The sequence below is a fragment of the Gavialis gangeticus genome, unplaced genomic scaffold (assembly GCF_001723915.1).
Source record: "Gavialis gangeticus isolate Ggan-Ray unplaced genomic scaffold, GavGan_comp1, whole genome shotgun sequence".
Taxonomy (NCBI): domain Eukaryota; kingdom Metazoa; phylum Chordata; order Crocodylia; family Gavialidae; genus Gavialis; species Gavialis gangeticus.
Window position 1 is genome coordinate 15644573 of NW_017729009.1, and position 17069 is coordinate 15661641.

At 47.1% G+C, this 17069-nt stretch overlaps 1 protein-coding gene and 1 long non-coding RNA gene across 2 annotated transcripts in view; one reads left to right on the top strand and one right to left on the bottom strand.

Moving 5' to 3' along the window:
• The window catches only part of LOC109292623, a 12951-nt gene extending 2561 nt beyond the window's left edge, over positions 1 to 10390 (top strand). Inside the window, exons 2-3 of the long non-coding RNA XR_002096153.1 lie at positions 729 to 732; positions 10304 to 10390. This is a non-coding gene — a long non-coding RNA (uncharacterized LOC109292623). The remainder of the gene's footprint in view (positions 1 to 728; positions 733 to 10303) is intronic.
• A 2875-nt stretch (positions 10391 to 13265) lies between these two features.
• Positions 13266 to 17069, bottom strand: part of CDH4 (cadherin 4) — an 806448-nt gene continuing 802644 nt past the window's right edge. The window contains exon 16 of the mRNA XM_019509758.1: positions 13266 to 14554. Coding sequence (XP_019365303.1) covers positions 14348 to 14554 — 207 coding nt within the window. The 3' untranslated portion in view covers positions 13266 to 14347. The remainder of the gene's footprint in view (positions 14555 to 17069) is intronic.

Consider the following 17069-nt stretch of genomic DNA (forward strand, 5'->3'; position numbering starts at 1 on the left):
GGCAATGGCCGCCATGCGTGTCCCTTCGAAGGGGTACAAAAGAGGCGGCACATTTGTCTCAGAAAAAAAAAAAAAAAAAAAAAAATCACAACTGGAGGTCCAGTACTACCTTCACAGACAGGCAAAATACCAAGATGCTCTTGAAAGAGTAGGGGTTTCCCCATAGCATCCTTGACCAGCAGGTCTCCTTTCATCCCTGGTCACAGCATGCTGAATACCCACTGATTTCCAGCCCAAAAACCCATGTTTTCAATGATCCGCATCCTGGGATCCTTTGGGCATAGCTAATCAATCGGCAACTGATTTCACATACAGCAGTTTTGCTTTGTAGACAGAACAGGTATTGCAACTATGATGGACGTATCTAAGTGAGTATTCTTCGAGTGGCAGGTTATGAGTTTTAATGGCACTTAGAAGGCTCTGAGAAATTTTTTTTTTCAATGGCGCAAAGGACAATTAGAGCCCCGCATCCCTTTGGAAGTCAATGGCATTGATGCCTGCCTACGAACTAGTATACACAGGAGAATGCTACAGAGAATAAAAAGTTTGAACTGATGTCAATTTAAATTAAATGCTTGCGTTAGGCCCAAATACCAGAACACCAGCAAAAGGTTTAATGTGTAAATGTAAGCAGATATGCTGGGCTCGCAAGCAGGTGAAGAGCAGTCCCTGATTGAAGTGCAGCTACCAACTTACCTGGTGTCTTGGGACCAGGTCTCACTTGACAGAAATGTGTTTCCTTGGAAGTTGGGCAGTGTGATGAACAAAGTTGGCAGCCCCCATCCATTCCTTCAAAGACAGACAGTTTCCTAACCTTTCGCAGACTGACACTTCGTGAAGTTATTTGACTTATCGCCTTCAGAGAAAAATAACTCACTGGTCTGGGATCTGACACCAAGTTCCCAGCACGTCAGGCTGAATAGCACCGCATCAATCACGCCGGTGCCATGTTTGTGAAGCAGAGCAGCCTCTACCCCAAGGAGACTGCCATGTTTCACAGAGCAGCTATCAAAAGCGCTTGCCAATATCATGTGAAAATTGCCTTTAATTTCTGACTGACCTCTTTTTTTTTTTTTTGCCTTCATGTCCCTGACATTCAAAGTGGTTTCAATGTCCTCCATCACATTTTTTCTTGGAAGGCAAGCACTGACTGTGCAAGCGACTCCCTGGATGCCACTGCAGGCTCCCACGGCTCTTCTCTTGGTGCCACACGCACCGATCCAACCGGCTCAATTGACAAGTCAGAGGCGATGTGCTCTCTCATGGCTGTCCTGCAAGCCCACCCAGGGCTCGGGACAGTCGACGGGTGCGCTCTTTGCTGCTTGCACTAGCACAAGAACACAGTTGGCACCATTTGGGTGTAGGACCAGTATCTAACGTTTTGCTTGGGCTCCTTTTAGAGTTTCTTTAAGGATGGGGAATTGTCAGGCAACCAGGGGCTTTGGAGATGTTGCACTTCTGGCTCTACCACTGATGTCCTGTGTGACCTTAGGTATGTCATTTAGGTCCAGGTTCCCAGATCTTTAGGCCCCGACTCCCGTAGAAATCCGTTCCTTGCTGCGGTTGAGGAGCCGAGCATTAGTCATTCCAGGCCATTGCTACCATCTCGGGAGTAGGGGCAATAGCATACCCCTGCCTAGTCTTGAGAGGCTAAAACATACTCTAATACAAGCCTGAAGTGCTCAGCTGCTACCCCAGGCCAGACGGCTGGCTGAACAGACCAGCAGCGACACAAAGGTGATGCAGCACTGCCTTAATGGCAGTAAGGGCTTAGTCCCGTGATGAAGGAGGTATCCTCCTGCCCCCTTCTTCCCAAAAGAGTAAACCTTGATCTCTGCCTCCTGCCCTCCATGGTTCAGGACCAGGGGGAGGTTGCTTTTCCTGGCTGACAGGGACAGGAGGCTGCTTAGATGCCTTGGGCTCAGGGGAGGGGGAACTTTTGCCTCCCCTACATCTTGTGCTGAGAAAGGTGCAGCCAAACCCAGGCGTCCGGCTTTCTGTGTGTGCCGTCCAGGGAATGAATGAGACGTCGATACGAGCCGGTGTAGGGATTGCTGTTAGCACCACGGGCAGCCCCGGACATCACGTGGCTACGGAGGCAAGGAAGGCAAAGCCTCACGTTGGGGGTGGGATGTTAACCTGGAGCCAGTGGTGGCTTATGTCTTCTGGTGGAGCTGGGCTGCAGGAGGGCATGAACCTGCGAGAGACCCAGAGCTTTTTTTCCGGCAGCTATGCCGCATAATAAAAGCAATGGGAATCAGGTCCCCCAGAAGGAGCCCAGTATAAATACCACTGTCGTGCAACCAGTGCTAAAGATCCAGGGTGAAGTATACCTACCATGAATGGCGGTGGCATATGAGAGCTGCCTGAATAAAGAGCCAATGAAGGCTGGCCATGCTGCTTTCATCCTCAATTAAATGGGAAGGCGCACACGCCTTTTTTTTTGTCCCCTCTTCTTAATTTCATGCGGCAAAGCGCCTTTACCAAATGAATGGGCTGCTAATTATCTTGGCATCGCAGCGCTAGCTGAAGCAAAGCTCCCCGTCCAACTCTGCGGCTGAACAGCGCTCACCAAAGACGGCATGCATTTCAAAAGCCGTCAGCGCTGGGGTCGTCCAGGTTAGGCTGGGTTAAAACCACCTTTCCACGCTGAAGAGGAGAATGAAAGATGTCAGCTCCTGGCATTCCTCCTCCCGCACCGCTGATACTCGCCAGGGTGGGCTGAGCGTGGTGCCAGCTGCTCGCAGTCCCCAAATGGCCGAGCAGGGCAAACCTGGCAAAAGCAGCACCGTTCCCACTGCAAAAGCTTCTTTAAAAACCTGCACTGAGCAGTGGAGAGCTTAAGGGGTGGCGGCGGTTAAATGGTTTCCATCCCTCAGCCCTGCACAAAGGGCTCCACAACCAGATCACAATTCACCCAGGCCCAGCTGAGACGTGAAAGCGTTTTGATTCCTTGTCCTTCACTACAGATGGCCCTTCCTCGCCGTTTGCTTTCCATCGGCTGCTGAGCCACCTGTCTGGAGGGCCGGCAGGGATAACCGGCACTTCCGTGAGTGTCCGTTCAGCCAAAAGAGGCGTTCGGATGAGCTGGGGATGGCAGGCAGGCTCTCTCAATAATGCAACTCCAAGGCATGGCATGCCGGTGGTGGGCTAGCTCTTCCCTCCATAGGTAGGCCAGCATGGGGCGGCGTGTAACGCCTTGAAGGATGAGCACGGCAGACAGTGGACTGAAGCATCGTGTGGCTTGCTGTCATTACTCACAGCCACCGCCGTGCTGCTGGGGCTGGGAAAGCGTTCCAGCAAAAAATAAAAATATTTTCTCATTAAAAAGAAGTTGGGGGAGAAGGCGGGGGAGAAAGTCTACAAGCAGGATAGATAGATTGTGCTGTGGAGCTGAGATGAGCACTGAGACGCTATACATTAATCATAGTGAGAGGGGGAAAAATAGTACAGCTCTATCAGGAGAAAGCATTTGTTGCTGTGAAACAATGCAGACTTCTAAGCAACCTTGCAGCCCTGTGCGCCGGGCCATGGGTGTTTCTGGTCAGTCAAGGGCCGTGCCCACTTAGTGGATGGTTTAATCCCCTAAATGACAGGCTGCAGAATCCCAAAAAGACTGGTGAACTTTAGGCTGGTTCCTATTAGCATGCTGTGCCCTGGAGCCCCCCCAAGCCCTCCCCCTTTTTGTTCAAAAGACAAATCTTTAATGTCTCATTAACTCTATCCCCCTCTGCAAGATCTACTGCATTCAAGAGATGGGGAGGCAATAAATAATGATCAAGGCAGAGGCATCACAGCTGTAATCTGGAGTGCGCAAGGAAGCCTGTAAAAGAAGCTGGCAAATTCCATCCCCCTCTGAGTGCCCTCGCTTGGCTTTATTTCCTTTCAATCTATATTGGTATTAAGAGTAACGCTGTTGCTCTCCCTAATGAGCTGCATGCAACTTGTCTCTTCCATTCCCTGGGTAAAGCTAGGCGCAGCTGAAAGCTTTCTGTTAAAGCCTCTCTTTGTAGCGCACTTAAGAGTGACTTGTGCACAATATGCTGGTTTAGGTGCCGCGTGCAGACACACTTGAATCAGTTCAAGCCATGATGCACACATGTGCATACAGGTGTCATCGGACAGCCCGAAAGTCCTCGCTGGTTCCTTCAGTGGGCTTATTGACTGGCTGGTCTCTTTTCAGTTCAAGATGCTCAAAAGCTTGGGCTCTGGATGTGTACTGCCCGAGTCCAAGAGCACTGCCTGAGCTGTATACGTCACAAGGCATCACACTGCATGCAGTGAAGTTACAGTACCATGTCTGAAGTTAGGAACTGGCCACTAGAAACAGGAAAGTGGATAGGAAGAATGATTAAAAAAAAAAAAAAAATCCCTGGAGAAAAATGCCGGGTTGGCAAAATGATGTCTAAACAAGCAAGCCAGAGGGTTGTGAAGGTGTCAAAATGAGTTTGCCATCCAGATCCTCAACAGGTAGAAGTTCCTAACATCCATGCCCTAAATAATAATATCACGGAGATGCCCTGCTTCGATTCCTGGTGACTTTAAATGAGCAGCAGGCACCTCACCTTGGAGAAAAATCCCAGCCACAGCCTTCAACATGCTCATAACCCCCCACTGAAAACAATGGGAGCTTGGCTTTAAGGCAGACACACGAAGACTACCGCCCTTCCAGCACAAACCACTGCACAGCTGAAGGGAGCATGCCATTTCAAGGGGCTAATTACTTAAGCCCTCTCCAACTGGGGGGGTCATTATTTGTTCTTGTTGTCTCAAGCCTAAGTCCAAGCTGGCCATAAATACATTTAGGCTGGAAATTATGGGAAGAGATCAAAACAGTCTTGTTTGGGACCAGCCTTCTAGAAGATGTAGCGAGGGCAAGAAACCTGCCTGCTCTTACAAACAGAGCTTGTAAAAGCCTATCTGCCTGCACTGTCCAGACCAACTGGCCCAGAAGCTGATTTCTTGTGTCACGTTCTCACGTGTTAGCAGCACAGTGCAAGTAGTTTAACAGGCGTTGTGCACTACCAACCCTGCCTGGAGCCCACATCGCCAGTGGGCTAGCCACCTTACGTTACGTGTACCACCATGCTCCAGGCGAGGGTTTTGGCGTACTAACACTTCAGTGAAGACAAGCCATCACGGGCTGGCCCTTTCTATCAAGAGGAAGGCTGCTGCCGAGATCCTCGGCACTGAGTAGACGTAGCAGCACTTTGTAACGTGCAGTTGATTAAGCAGCATGGCCACTGTTCACTTTGATGCCTCCTCTGGCCCCGTCCACAGCTTGATGCCTGCTTTCAAGAGCGCTTCCTACCACCTGACAGCTCTGCTGACACCGAGCAGCAGCTACTGTCAGAAGTCCAGCGAGAGGCACAGCATCTTCAGGCAGGCTTGTTTACTAAGAGCGTGTACGGAGGGGAGGAGGAATATCAAGGCGGAGAGCAAGGGAAGGAGGGCGGCTGCTATGTCATGTCTGTTTAGCCATTCAGATGGGCAGGAGCCACCTTGCTGTTAAGAAGAAAAAGGGGGGCAGGTTCATACTGTTACGGGCTAGTACTAATTGCTGTGCAAGCACCAACTGCCTGAGGTTGCAAGAAGGTTTTTTTTCCCTCCTCCACCTTCCTTCTTCCTCCCTGACAACTTTTAACACCACAGAAGACAAAAACAACCCAGACAGGGTAAAAGACAAGCATGCAGCAAAATGCACGCTTTTAGTTCGGCATCCCCTCTCTGCTCCCACCGTTGACTAACCACAAGGTTTTTGTCCCTGCTGGGGCAGAAGAGGAAAAGCTGGTGCAGAGAAGAGTCAGCAGGGTGGCTGGAAGGAAGGTGGACCTGGTTTGTTGGCTCAGGTTATACCTCCATTGTAATCAGATTTCCCTAGGGCCCTGCATACTCGCATGGGTGACAAGTAATGCTGAAACCCAGGCCGCTGTGTCTTCGCTGCTAGCAGTAGCCCAGCTAACTGAAATAAAGCTAACATGCAGGTGTCTGTGTGTCCTGCAATCCCCCTCCTGGTATGCTGTGGACCTCTTATCAGGAGGTAGTGAATGAATTTGTTACCTCAGGGTGCCCTATACTTTGGGCTGGATTTTCTGGGAAAGCTGAACATCTGGGCTACATACAGACAGCCAAAAAGCCCGAGTGTGAATTGATTCAGTCTTTGGAGGTTAGTTTAAGCTGCACACATTAAACTGAAACACAAGTGAACAGACATTTACCTTTGATTCAGGAAACACGCACATGCCTGCAGTGGCTCAGGCCAGAAGCTGAGGAGAGCTGAAGCACAGCTCTCTGGCTGTGCATTCACTTCCTCTTCCTGCTGCCCCCCAGGTCTCTGGGATTTGCAGTCCAGAATTACAATTGCAGGACTCTGCAGGGTTGCTCATCACTTCCTCTTCCTGTTTCCAGGTGCCTCTGGGATTTGTAGTCCACAGTTGCAGCCTGCAATAAGTTTAAGCGGGGGGACCCGCACTCCAGCCAGGGTTTGTTGGGGGGGGGGGCAGTCCCCCCCTTCCCCATAGGCTGGGCTTGCCTCCCTCCTTCTCCCACCCCTTTGTCAGCCAGCCCTCACTGCTTCAGCTAGGGACTGGGGGGCAGGGCCAGCCCTGCTGTCTGGAGCAGACAGCACAGCCCAGCCTAGGGCTGGAAAGCATGCTGGGCTGCTGGGGGACTCTGATTTAACTTGAACCAGGAAGGGGTCTGGTTTCATAAACCAGTTTGACCCAGATCAGTTAAGTCTAATACTACATTCAACCAGGTTTATCTTAAACCAGTTTCAGCCATTTTGAAACTGGTTTATGTGCACTGAACTTCTGTTCTGTTACAGGTTTAAACCAGTTTCTGATCACTTAAACCAGTTTATGTATAACTGCTGTCCCTAGCCCTGATGAAATTGCGAGGTACCAGGTGCTGCAAGGTTAGAGCAGCAACAGGCAGTGACTGTGATCTCTCTCTGGCTATATGGGTCACATTCCTTTGTTCACAAGCACTAGCTATTGATCTCTGTGCCAATCTAATGGCTTTCTAGCATGGTTATCACTGTGACACCTCCCCCTCTGCTTTGCACGAGGGGGAGGTGAGCTTTGCACATTTGATGCAATGATGAGCTTTGCACGTTTCAGATCCTGCCCTCCTCCGTCCTGTGTCACACTCAAGTTTTTCATCCATTTTTCCTAACCACTTGGACGCGGTAGCGTGAAACTCACCCCAGCAGAGCGCACCAATACCTTGCTCCATGTCTGGTGGGTTTAAGATAAAGGGAAATATGGGGATGGATAAAAGGCCTTGAAGGACTAATTTGTCTGGTGGTAGCATATGGTACATAAAAAGCTTTATTGGAAGTGTGTTACTATAAGGATCAGGAATTTGTGGTGAGGGGGGTTGAAAGACCCCGCTGCTCGACTGCTCTCCAGAATGATTCCTTTAAGAGCACGTGGGTCACTCAATGCTTGGGGATGCTCCTTACATTTAGCTTTGCACTGAGGGTCTGAGACCTATGTATCAGCTAGGTTTCCCTTAGTCTCCTGCTAAGCAGCATTGCATTATCTACTGCAATTCAGTGTCTGTTGCTTTAAACCAAAGCTGTAGTTCTGCATCTGTTGCCAATGACAAAATTCCCAGCAACTTCAGCAGAAGCAAACCTGTGCCCATACAACACACACATACGACAGCTGGGGTGGCTCTGGAAGTACGAACAGGAGCTCCAAAGCGACCAGGTAAGTCTTTTAATCTGCTCATCAAAGCTCTTGCAATTCCTTCTTTGCTTCCCACTGCCCAGACCACTGCGATGAGACATGTGGGCACCCAGGCATAGCCCAGAGGCCTCTGCAGGACCCCCTTCCATTTAAACTTTTTCTTACACTGATGGACGTTACCTTGCTCCAGAGCTTTTTCAATTGCACGGATACCCACCGAACGCCTTAATGAATTAGCGGCGGTGACTACAAGAGTTTTTCCGTCACTCAGCAGGGAATGAACCCTCCCAAGTGCCCTCTTCGTGCCACTAACACACCAGACAACATGAATAGCTAGAGGCATGTTCTCTCACAGAATACAGCTACGGTTAGTTAATACTCCTTGGAGTATCCTGCACCGACTGTGATGCTGAGCAAAACACACTGAAAGGGACTGTGGACCTCCAAACAGCGACTTTGCCAGGCTCATCTGTGTCTGGTGTGAACTTGTGGACACTGCAAGCAACATCGCCTGAGTTGGCAAAGACGCTCAATGAGAAGCCCAGGCAGTGCACAGGCAGGACTGAAGATTACAGCCTGAGACATCTTGTTAGAACAGCAAGCAAGAATCTGCCCGGACTACAACACACCATGCCCAATTTACCCGGTCACTTCAAGAGGCAGCAAAGGCCCAACACTAAAACGAGGAGGAAATTCCTGACAGGGACTTTGCAAGAAATTGTTGACGTCGCTTCGACTACTGGCTCAGTGCCACGGCCGAAGCACTCGGAGACATGCCCGCAGTCAGGGTATTGATTGCATGCACTTATCTTCTTGCTTCCAAAGAACCTTTGAACTCCGGGAACTTCTGCATTTGTTACCAAATGAACCAGGGTACATGTAAAGGGGAAAAAACAACCAAGGGAGACCATTTAAAAGGGGGACTTTATTTATTACACCGGAACAAGGCGCCAATACGCCAGTTCAGCTTTGATACACAATAAATCAGCAAAGCTGTTACTCAGTTTTGAACCAAGATTGCGGTGGCACTAAAAACACATTGAAAACATTTATTCTCTTCCCCTTTTTTTTTCCCCTCTTTTGTTTTTGGTACAAAAATGGTACAAACAACAATACAAAATATTTGTGCTGTTGACGGTTACAAAAAAAGGGTTTTTTTGTTTTTGTTTTTCCCCGTTTTTTAAATTTAACTGACGCAGTTGGTTTTGCGTTTCAGCGTGAACACATCAGAACACCAGAAGTCTTCCTTGAAAACAACCACAGTCATGCGGGCTGCTACACAGTTTGTCCACTGTAAAAGGAAACATGCAAAATAATAATAATAATAATAATAATCATAAAACAGCGCTCCAGTTATACATATAGATGTGTGGGTGCTTTTTTCTCTCCCCCCTTACTTGATTTGTAGCTTCAAGCAGTAACTACGTTATGTACACATTGTGGTGAGGAATTCTAGGTGGTTTTGTGTGTACTTGAGATAACTCTTTGTTCTCCCTGTAAAACGGAGATGACTTTGGGAGAAAGCTACATACATTGTCTAGGCCTTAACCATTTGGCAGCGCTCCCACCCTCCTCCCACAATGTTGAAATTTGCACTGAAGCGGTTCCAGAAGACGTTACAAAGAAAGCTCCCACCGTTTCCGGGCAAGTGACCTTCGTTATATTCTTGAGACCAATCCTGGTATCCTGTGTTACACAGGCCCTGCATGGACCACAGCAATCCTGAACAGGTGACATTTACCCCTGTGCGAGCAGCTAGAGCAAGACCCACAGATCACATCGTTCTTACCTAACCCCTAGGGCAAAGGTCAGGTTCGAGCACAACCGAAATCCCACGTAAGGAGGATTTGAGTGGTGCGGTGGCTCTGTACTGGTCATTGGCATGAGCAGGGATTTCATTTGCAGCCCTAAAACAGATCTCCTGGACCAAAAAAAAAAAAAGAAAGAAAATAAACCCAGAAAAAAAAGAAAGAAACAGACCTATGAGAGGAGGGCGTAAGGACAGCAAGTAGCACAGTGTTGCCCATTTACTGTTAACAGTCTTCTGCTGAGGGCTCCTCTTTGTTGTATGTTGTTTTGTTGCCTGTGTCACTTTTCCATGCTGCATAATAAATCTGTCCTGTTTCCCGATGCTACGTCCCTGGCCTGGTGGGTTCGGGCCTCAAGGCCGTCCCGACAGAATGACCTCTGATGTGTATGATCCCTTTCTCAGAGCCTACCTGCAGCCTTGGTCTTTCAGAGAAGGGAGGCTGCCTTCAGCTCTACATTCAAACTTGCTCCTTACTGGTCAGAGAGCTCCCCATCTCCCGGCCCTAGGTAAAGGTGAGAGGCGCAGTAGCGTCGATTAACATAGTAATAGGTAGAGATGGGGAAATGGGAAGTACGGCACAATGGTACAGGGAAGGGTAATCCCATTCTTCCTAAAGCCAGCGCACTTCCAGTCGTCTTCCCATGGGAAGTGGAAGATCTCATGCCTGCACTCCACTTCTTTTACCAGTGAGCTCGTTATGTGTCTACTACTGCCAGCCCCCCCCCAAACCCCTAAGACCCCAAATCAAACAAATGACCCCCCCCTCCCCCCAGTCCCTTCCTTAACTATCTTTATTGAGGGTTTGAAGCCAACACTTCTTTAGAACAGCAGTTCCCAACCTCGGGTCGTGACCCAAACGAGGGTCCCGGGCGCAATGCCGGTGGTGCCGCACACAAAAGACGAGCCACACCGCGTGCCAGCAGCTCCTTCGACCTTGCCCCCGAGCTGCCATCGCCACCACCGCGCTCTGCTCCCGGCAGCGGGTCATGGCAAAAAAAGGTTGGGAACCACTGCTTTAGAAGGACACCATCATCTTAAAAATAAAGCAATGTCCTTTAGGTTGCAAAGCACAAGTGGCATTCATAGAAGCGAACAAATTTGCAAGCAAGCTAATTTATTTTCACCAGTAACGCGGCTTGCTTACCTTCTCCTTCCTCTTGAACAGCGTGCCAAATCCTATCCATGTTTCTACCCACATGACCCAGAGACTGCATGGAGTGTGCGTGCAGGGGGTGTGGAGGAGAAAGGGGGAGCTGAATTTGATCAGAAGATAGCAGCCTAGCTGCTTTCCTTCTTGAATGCTCACGCACGCCCACAGGGCTGCGCTTTCTTGGTTGCAAATGCTGCTGCAGAACATCTGAAAAATCTGCAGTAGAAACAGGCCACTTTATTTTAGTTTAAATCAATGCCATGTTTTTGCCAGTCTCAGGCTTGGAAATCTAAACATTGAGACAAGCTTCACCCTGGCCGCATCTCATTCTTCATCCACGAAAAAAACATTTTGTTCATCTCTTCTGTACGTCCAGCCCTGGTGACATCAAATGAACTGGTACAGCATTTTTCTAGAAGAGCTTCTTGTTTCATAGTTTCTGTGTTGTGATCAGGGCATGGCGTTTTCACCTGTCCTGTTTGATTTTGCAAAACCATCGCCCCAGCTAAGGGCACAGAAAGGCAATGAACACTGCACTTCCTGGAGCCGATGTTTGGACAACTCTCATTGACCATCTGGTGCCAACTGGTTTGCCTAGCATGACTGAGAAGCAGAGACCCTCTGCGTGGCTATTCACCTAATCCAAATACAGCTTCCCAGGGCCTGGTTATCTGCATAGAGGCAAAGAAATGCACTAGACAGAGAGGACCAGGCACCGTTTGCATCTCGCGGCTCTTGCATTGGATAACGCCTTTCTCCCGTTTTGTTTCTTCCTCCTGTGACGCCGAGGAGGCTACAGTAATGGACACAAAACACTGGCATGTACTAAGCAATGAGAAACACTACGTCCATTTTTATTATTGACTACTTTTGTTGTGGAGGGCAGTTTCCATGGAGGTGCATCACCCTGTTTATAATATATTTAAGCCTGAGGCTTTTCAGAAATGAAAGAAAAAGATCAGGCTAGTACACAGATAAGGAACACAGGCTACACACAGACCCAACCCACCTGCACAAGGAGACTGCAATTCAAAAAAGGATCGGCTGTATGGGTGCAGTTACGTCCCCACGTACAAGAGCAGACACAGACTACGTGAAGCGTCGGAGGCTGTACTAGGGTGTTGGGGTGGAGGGAGGTCTGCAGTGGAAGTGAACTAAGGTTTTCATACTGTGCAAGTGCCAACACGATGAAGGTTGAGTTCCCAACTTTGGAGTAAATATTTTTGAAAGGCATCAGATACTGCAATTTGTCATGCACTGCATTTCATCCGGGATGGAGCTTCTGCTGACAGCCAGTACCCTTTGAACAGCAGCCACGTGTTGCTGCTGCCATCACTGTTTCCTGAGGTCTTAGCCATCACTGATTCCTTTCCTCAAGGTAACGTGTATATACATTTTCATTTGTTTTGTTTTGTTTTTTCCTGAATAGCGAAAGGATCAACCAACCGAACCAACCGACCAAGAAAAAAACCCCCACATACTTATTAATTAAGAATATAACACATATAGACTGAGTCCCCTCAAGCAGACTTTACCACATTCCATTTCATACAAGACACATTTCAAATGCTCGTTAATTTACACAAATTGCATTTTATAGAAAATATGATACAGTGAAATATAAAATGCACTAGGAGCATTTTAAAAATCTATAGACATGGTCCTGCAGCCTCAAGTTCCCTCTTGAGCAATGGCCATTCATTGTCACACACATGCGCTCGCTCACACTCTCTCCCCTGTCCTCTCTCCCCCACTTTTTTAACTCTTAGCATTCAACTTGAGAATCAACCTACATATCAAAAAAGCATGATTATCCCCCGGATAATCACCTTCTGATGTTGTGCACATTCTTGGACTTAAAGGAAAATATATCTAAGCACTTTTACAATTTTTTTTTTTAGCGAACCCACTGCAAAATTGTCTGCAGAATATAAAACATAGGTAATCCAAGATTTCATAGCACATGAATTAAGTGGCTCGTAATCCATTAAATGTGGTTTATATTACACATCCATGCAGTCTAAATCGTTTTACAAACATTAGACATAAACCCACTAGTCCAAATCAATAAAGGAAAAATGTAATTAAAAGAAATGCTAATAACTATTCGTTATTGGTTAAATTGACCCTACATATAAACTAGGTAGTATGCTACCATTTATAATACTGATGTTGACTTATGCCTGGATGCTGCAAAACCTCTTACTTTATTGGCGCTGTTTAAGCATAGTAACCACAAAATACTTATTAGGCCCTTCTTACTTTTCTTTTCCAAAAGATGTTTAATATAGACAGAAGTGCCTATCCATCAAATATAAAGGACACACGTCTGGTGGGTTCCATGATGCTGTTGAGCTTTGGCTACTGATGCTGCAAGGCATTAGTACTGGACTAGACTAACTTTATTCTAACGTATGGCAAAGGTACTAATAAAACTGTCCATGTTATTAATACTGCCCTAGTCTTGAAGTAAGCAGTTATGCCAGGGGCGGGCAATTATTTTGGGCAGAGGGCCACTTACTGAGTTTTGGCAAGCCATTGAGGGCCGCAGGATAGGCAGCCAGGAGCAGATAAATATTAATTTTCTAAATTTTTTAGGGGCCTCACCAGCCAGACAGAATGGCCTTTGGGGCTGCATCTGGCCCCCGGGCCACATTTTGCCCACCCCTGAGTTATGTTATGTCCTTACGTTGAGTTAAGAAAACAGCATTGGTCTTCATACTAACAAGCACCATTCGGGATGCATGACAGCACCATGTAACCCAGCCATTATTTACATTACTCAATAAGGTGTGGGAGCCAAAAACACGCCAAGAGCAAAAAACAAACAAATGGGCCTTTGGTCATTTCACGATTAACTGTAGGGTTTATGCAAGGTCTGTTTGAGATCTCTGTTGCAATAACCAAAGGCTTATCAATGCTATAGTTCTATGCAGCTACATCAAGTGTGACCAGGTTACAGAAGGAACCCCAGTCAATATTTTGCATCTGATAACACTGAATTATATACAACATGATGACTAATTCACCACCTGCTGAGGCTTAAAGATGGCTGTTAAGATTTTTGACTCAAAACTTCTTGTTTTCCCCCTCCCTCAAAATGAGTCACCCACTTTAAAAAAAAAAAAGGCCAAAAAGAAACAATCTCCACAGTTCTGTTTTGTTAACTCCTTCCCAGCTAAAACTGGCTTAGGGTCATAGAGAGTGTTGCCCAAGATGGTTGAAACATTTCTTTTTTTGTATGCTTGTTCTGATCACTCCTGAGATTGAAGGGAATCTGATACACGTACCAAAAGGCACTTTCAAATATATATATATATATATTTTAAAAACAGTGCTTCTGTTCTAAGAAATTCAAGTTAAGACAGAGTGCCTTTCACTCTCTTTAGTCATAAAGCGGATAAACGAGCGATATCCCAGCTGACGTTTAACAAAAAAAAATGCAGCAGAGACCAGTGTTCATGCTAGACAGCAAAATGTCAAAAAAACCCCAAAAAATTAAAAAAAAAAAGAAAGAAAAAAGAAACCTCCTAAATCACCACTAAAAATAATACAGTCAGCAGGGGATATTAATTAAAAAAGCTGCCACTTCTGTACACTTCTTGCTTCTTTGTCGTCTCTATTTTTACCATCGTCATCTTTTTTAAAAATTTTTTTTCTTCTTCTTTTTTTTAACAACAATATGAGGTCAGTTTAATCTTCCTCTCCTCCCCCGTACATGTCTGCCAGTTTCTTGAACCTGGGCCCCCAGTCGTTAAGGTAGTCATAATCCTGATCACCAGAACTGGAGGAGTTGAGGGAGCTGACGGAGCCCGCGGTAGAACCACTGCCCTCATAGTCAAAGACCAGTAGAGAATCGTAGGGTGGGGCAGTGGGGTCGTTATCAGCTGCTCTCAGGCCCTGGTGGTTGCAAAGACAGGGCGTTAGTGCCTCGTTACACATTCACTTGCAAAAGCTGCACATCACTAGAAGATGCTGACCTATTAATTAATGTTCGTACGTTAGGCAGTATCATAACTAGGGCAGGGTGAGCAGGGCACCACTCAGCCTCCTGGCTTTGCGAATCTTTGCTACGTCACGTATAGCCCTGTGTTGTCCTGCCCAGCTATAGGAGCCCAGCCGTGAGGCTGCTGCTGCTGCTGCTGCCTGAGCCACCACTACTATAGCCCATGGCAGCAGCAGCAGCAGCCGCCACCTTCAGTCTGTGGAGAACAGCAGCAGGTAAGATTTCACTCCTTCTCCTGCCTTTCCCCCTGCTCTCCAGTGTTTGGCATACCCTGCTTCAGGGCAGCCTGCCTGGTGGGTGTGCTCCAAAGCCATGGGGTGCCTGTACACACCATAGGTTTTAATCCTCATTAAATGTAATAGGTTTATAATATTTAAACTTGTTTATTTTGGAGCGTTGCATCTGTGTTTACATGCACTAGGTTTTCAAACGAATTAAAATGGGTCCCTGGCCAGCACCGCAGGGGTGTGGGACGGTCCAGCACTGCCCACCCCCAGCCCAGGGCCCCCCCATCCACCCCGTGCCCAGGCCCATGCCCATGCCCTGCCACGCAGCTGTGGAAGCAGGGAGCCGGCAAACCACACAAGGAAAAAAAAAAGTGAAAGCAATTCAGAGGGGTGAACTACAAAAATGTCACTGCGCCTTTGGTGGACAAAAAGGCTCATTACACATCTTTTAGTGCTTTTGTGTTTGCACGCAATGAATCCATGGACACAACGCTTTAATTCCCAGTGAGCCAAACTAAATTACAGCCAAAGAGTTTTAGTTTAATTCACAAGGAAGACTGTTAAAAAGTGTCGGGAAATCCTGCCTGTGCAAACAAATACGCAGTTGCAGTGCATTAAGGGGCAAAAATTGTGGTGTGTACATGAGCCTGTGGACTCTGGATGCGCAGACAGGCCAACCCTGAGGATATCCACCTGTCCTGAAGCCACTGACCCTGGATGCACAGGTGCTCCACTAGGAATCTTGCCCTAGATTTGGTGAAATTTGCTTGACCCCGACATGTTCAGAAGAACTATACAGGGCTCACGTGACTCATCAAGTGGTCAACACCTGGCCATTGTGTCACCAAGCAATAATATTTAATTCCTAGAAAAGCTTCATAGCCAAAAGTTTAATGAGTAGAGAAAACTTAGCTGGGTGGAACTCCAGGTAAATGGCTGTAGGATGCTGCTCTGTAAAACCAGGGGTAAGATACGTGAACGATAACATGACTTTACATTTCCCCTTTCAAACAACCCTGAGATCTACCAGAATGCTGAGCTACTTGATGTGTGGGGATCTTTCTCCAGGGAGGTGTCCTGCACCCATGAAGTGTGCTAGGCTGTTGAGAGGAACTCCTAGCAGTAGCAGCAATGAAAAGAAACATGGGTGATTTGTTTCCATTTATTTCAGGGCATCTGCTCTGAAGCCGAGAAATCTCTTCTCCTAGTTGACCGTGTCCCATTTGATTTCACATTTGGGATTTCACCTTGTATTTCCAATATGTTCAATGTAAAAATGAAAATCTCCAGCAACACAGTTGCAACACTTACAAAGGAAGTTCAGTGTCAATGTACAGGACTAGCATATTAACCATGTCTTACTTCACTTAGAAATAGGTACCTGTACCTACTTCCAAGATACCAATAGGTATCTTGGAAATGGTCTGGTTTGTCCTGCCAGGCCCTATGCATGGTTGTAGGTAGGACAAGCTGGACCTGTTGTTAGGGTTACAGAGCATCTTTTAGTTGCAGTTCAGCATAAGGGGCAATACTGAAAGCAATGTACCTGAACCAAAGAAAAAACTCTCTATTTATCATTTTGAGAACCTGAAGTCAAGGTATGGGAAGCTGTAATAAGTTATACTGGCCTGAATCACAGTGGAAATGTGTGTGTGTGCAAGCACAGAGGGGAGATGCTGGGGGAAGAGAAGGGGAAAAGGAATTTAAATGACTAGAATAAGAAAAAAACCCAGCAGGAAATTGAGATAATAATAGAATGAAACTGCTGCCACATTTATATTTCTGACTTATGAAATGGATCCTGCTTTGTCTTAGAGGAAATGATGCATCGATTAGCTTGCAAACACACAATTATTCATTTAAAAGATAAAATGAGATTTTTTTTTTAAAGGATAAGTGGCTAAAAAATTAAACAAGAGCCAAGGGTGCTGTCGAGTCACAGGGATGTCACGTGGGGTGAGAAAAACGGCTCGGTGGTGAGAAGCGTCCCCGTGACACACACTCTCTGGAGCTTTGGCTCCGAGCACAGGTTGCAGGACAGGAAGACACAGCGCAGGAAGATGTTTATGGGCTTAGAAGCCAAGAGATCCTGGTTGCCTTTCTGGCCTGGCCTGCCCATCTGTAACAAACCTGCCCTCATTCCCAGCTTCATTGAAAGCAACTGCAAAACTCCTATAGGCTG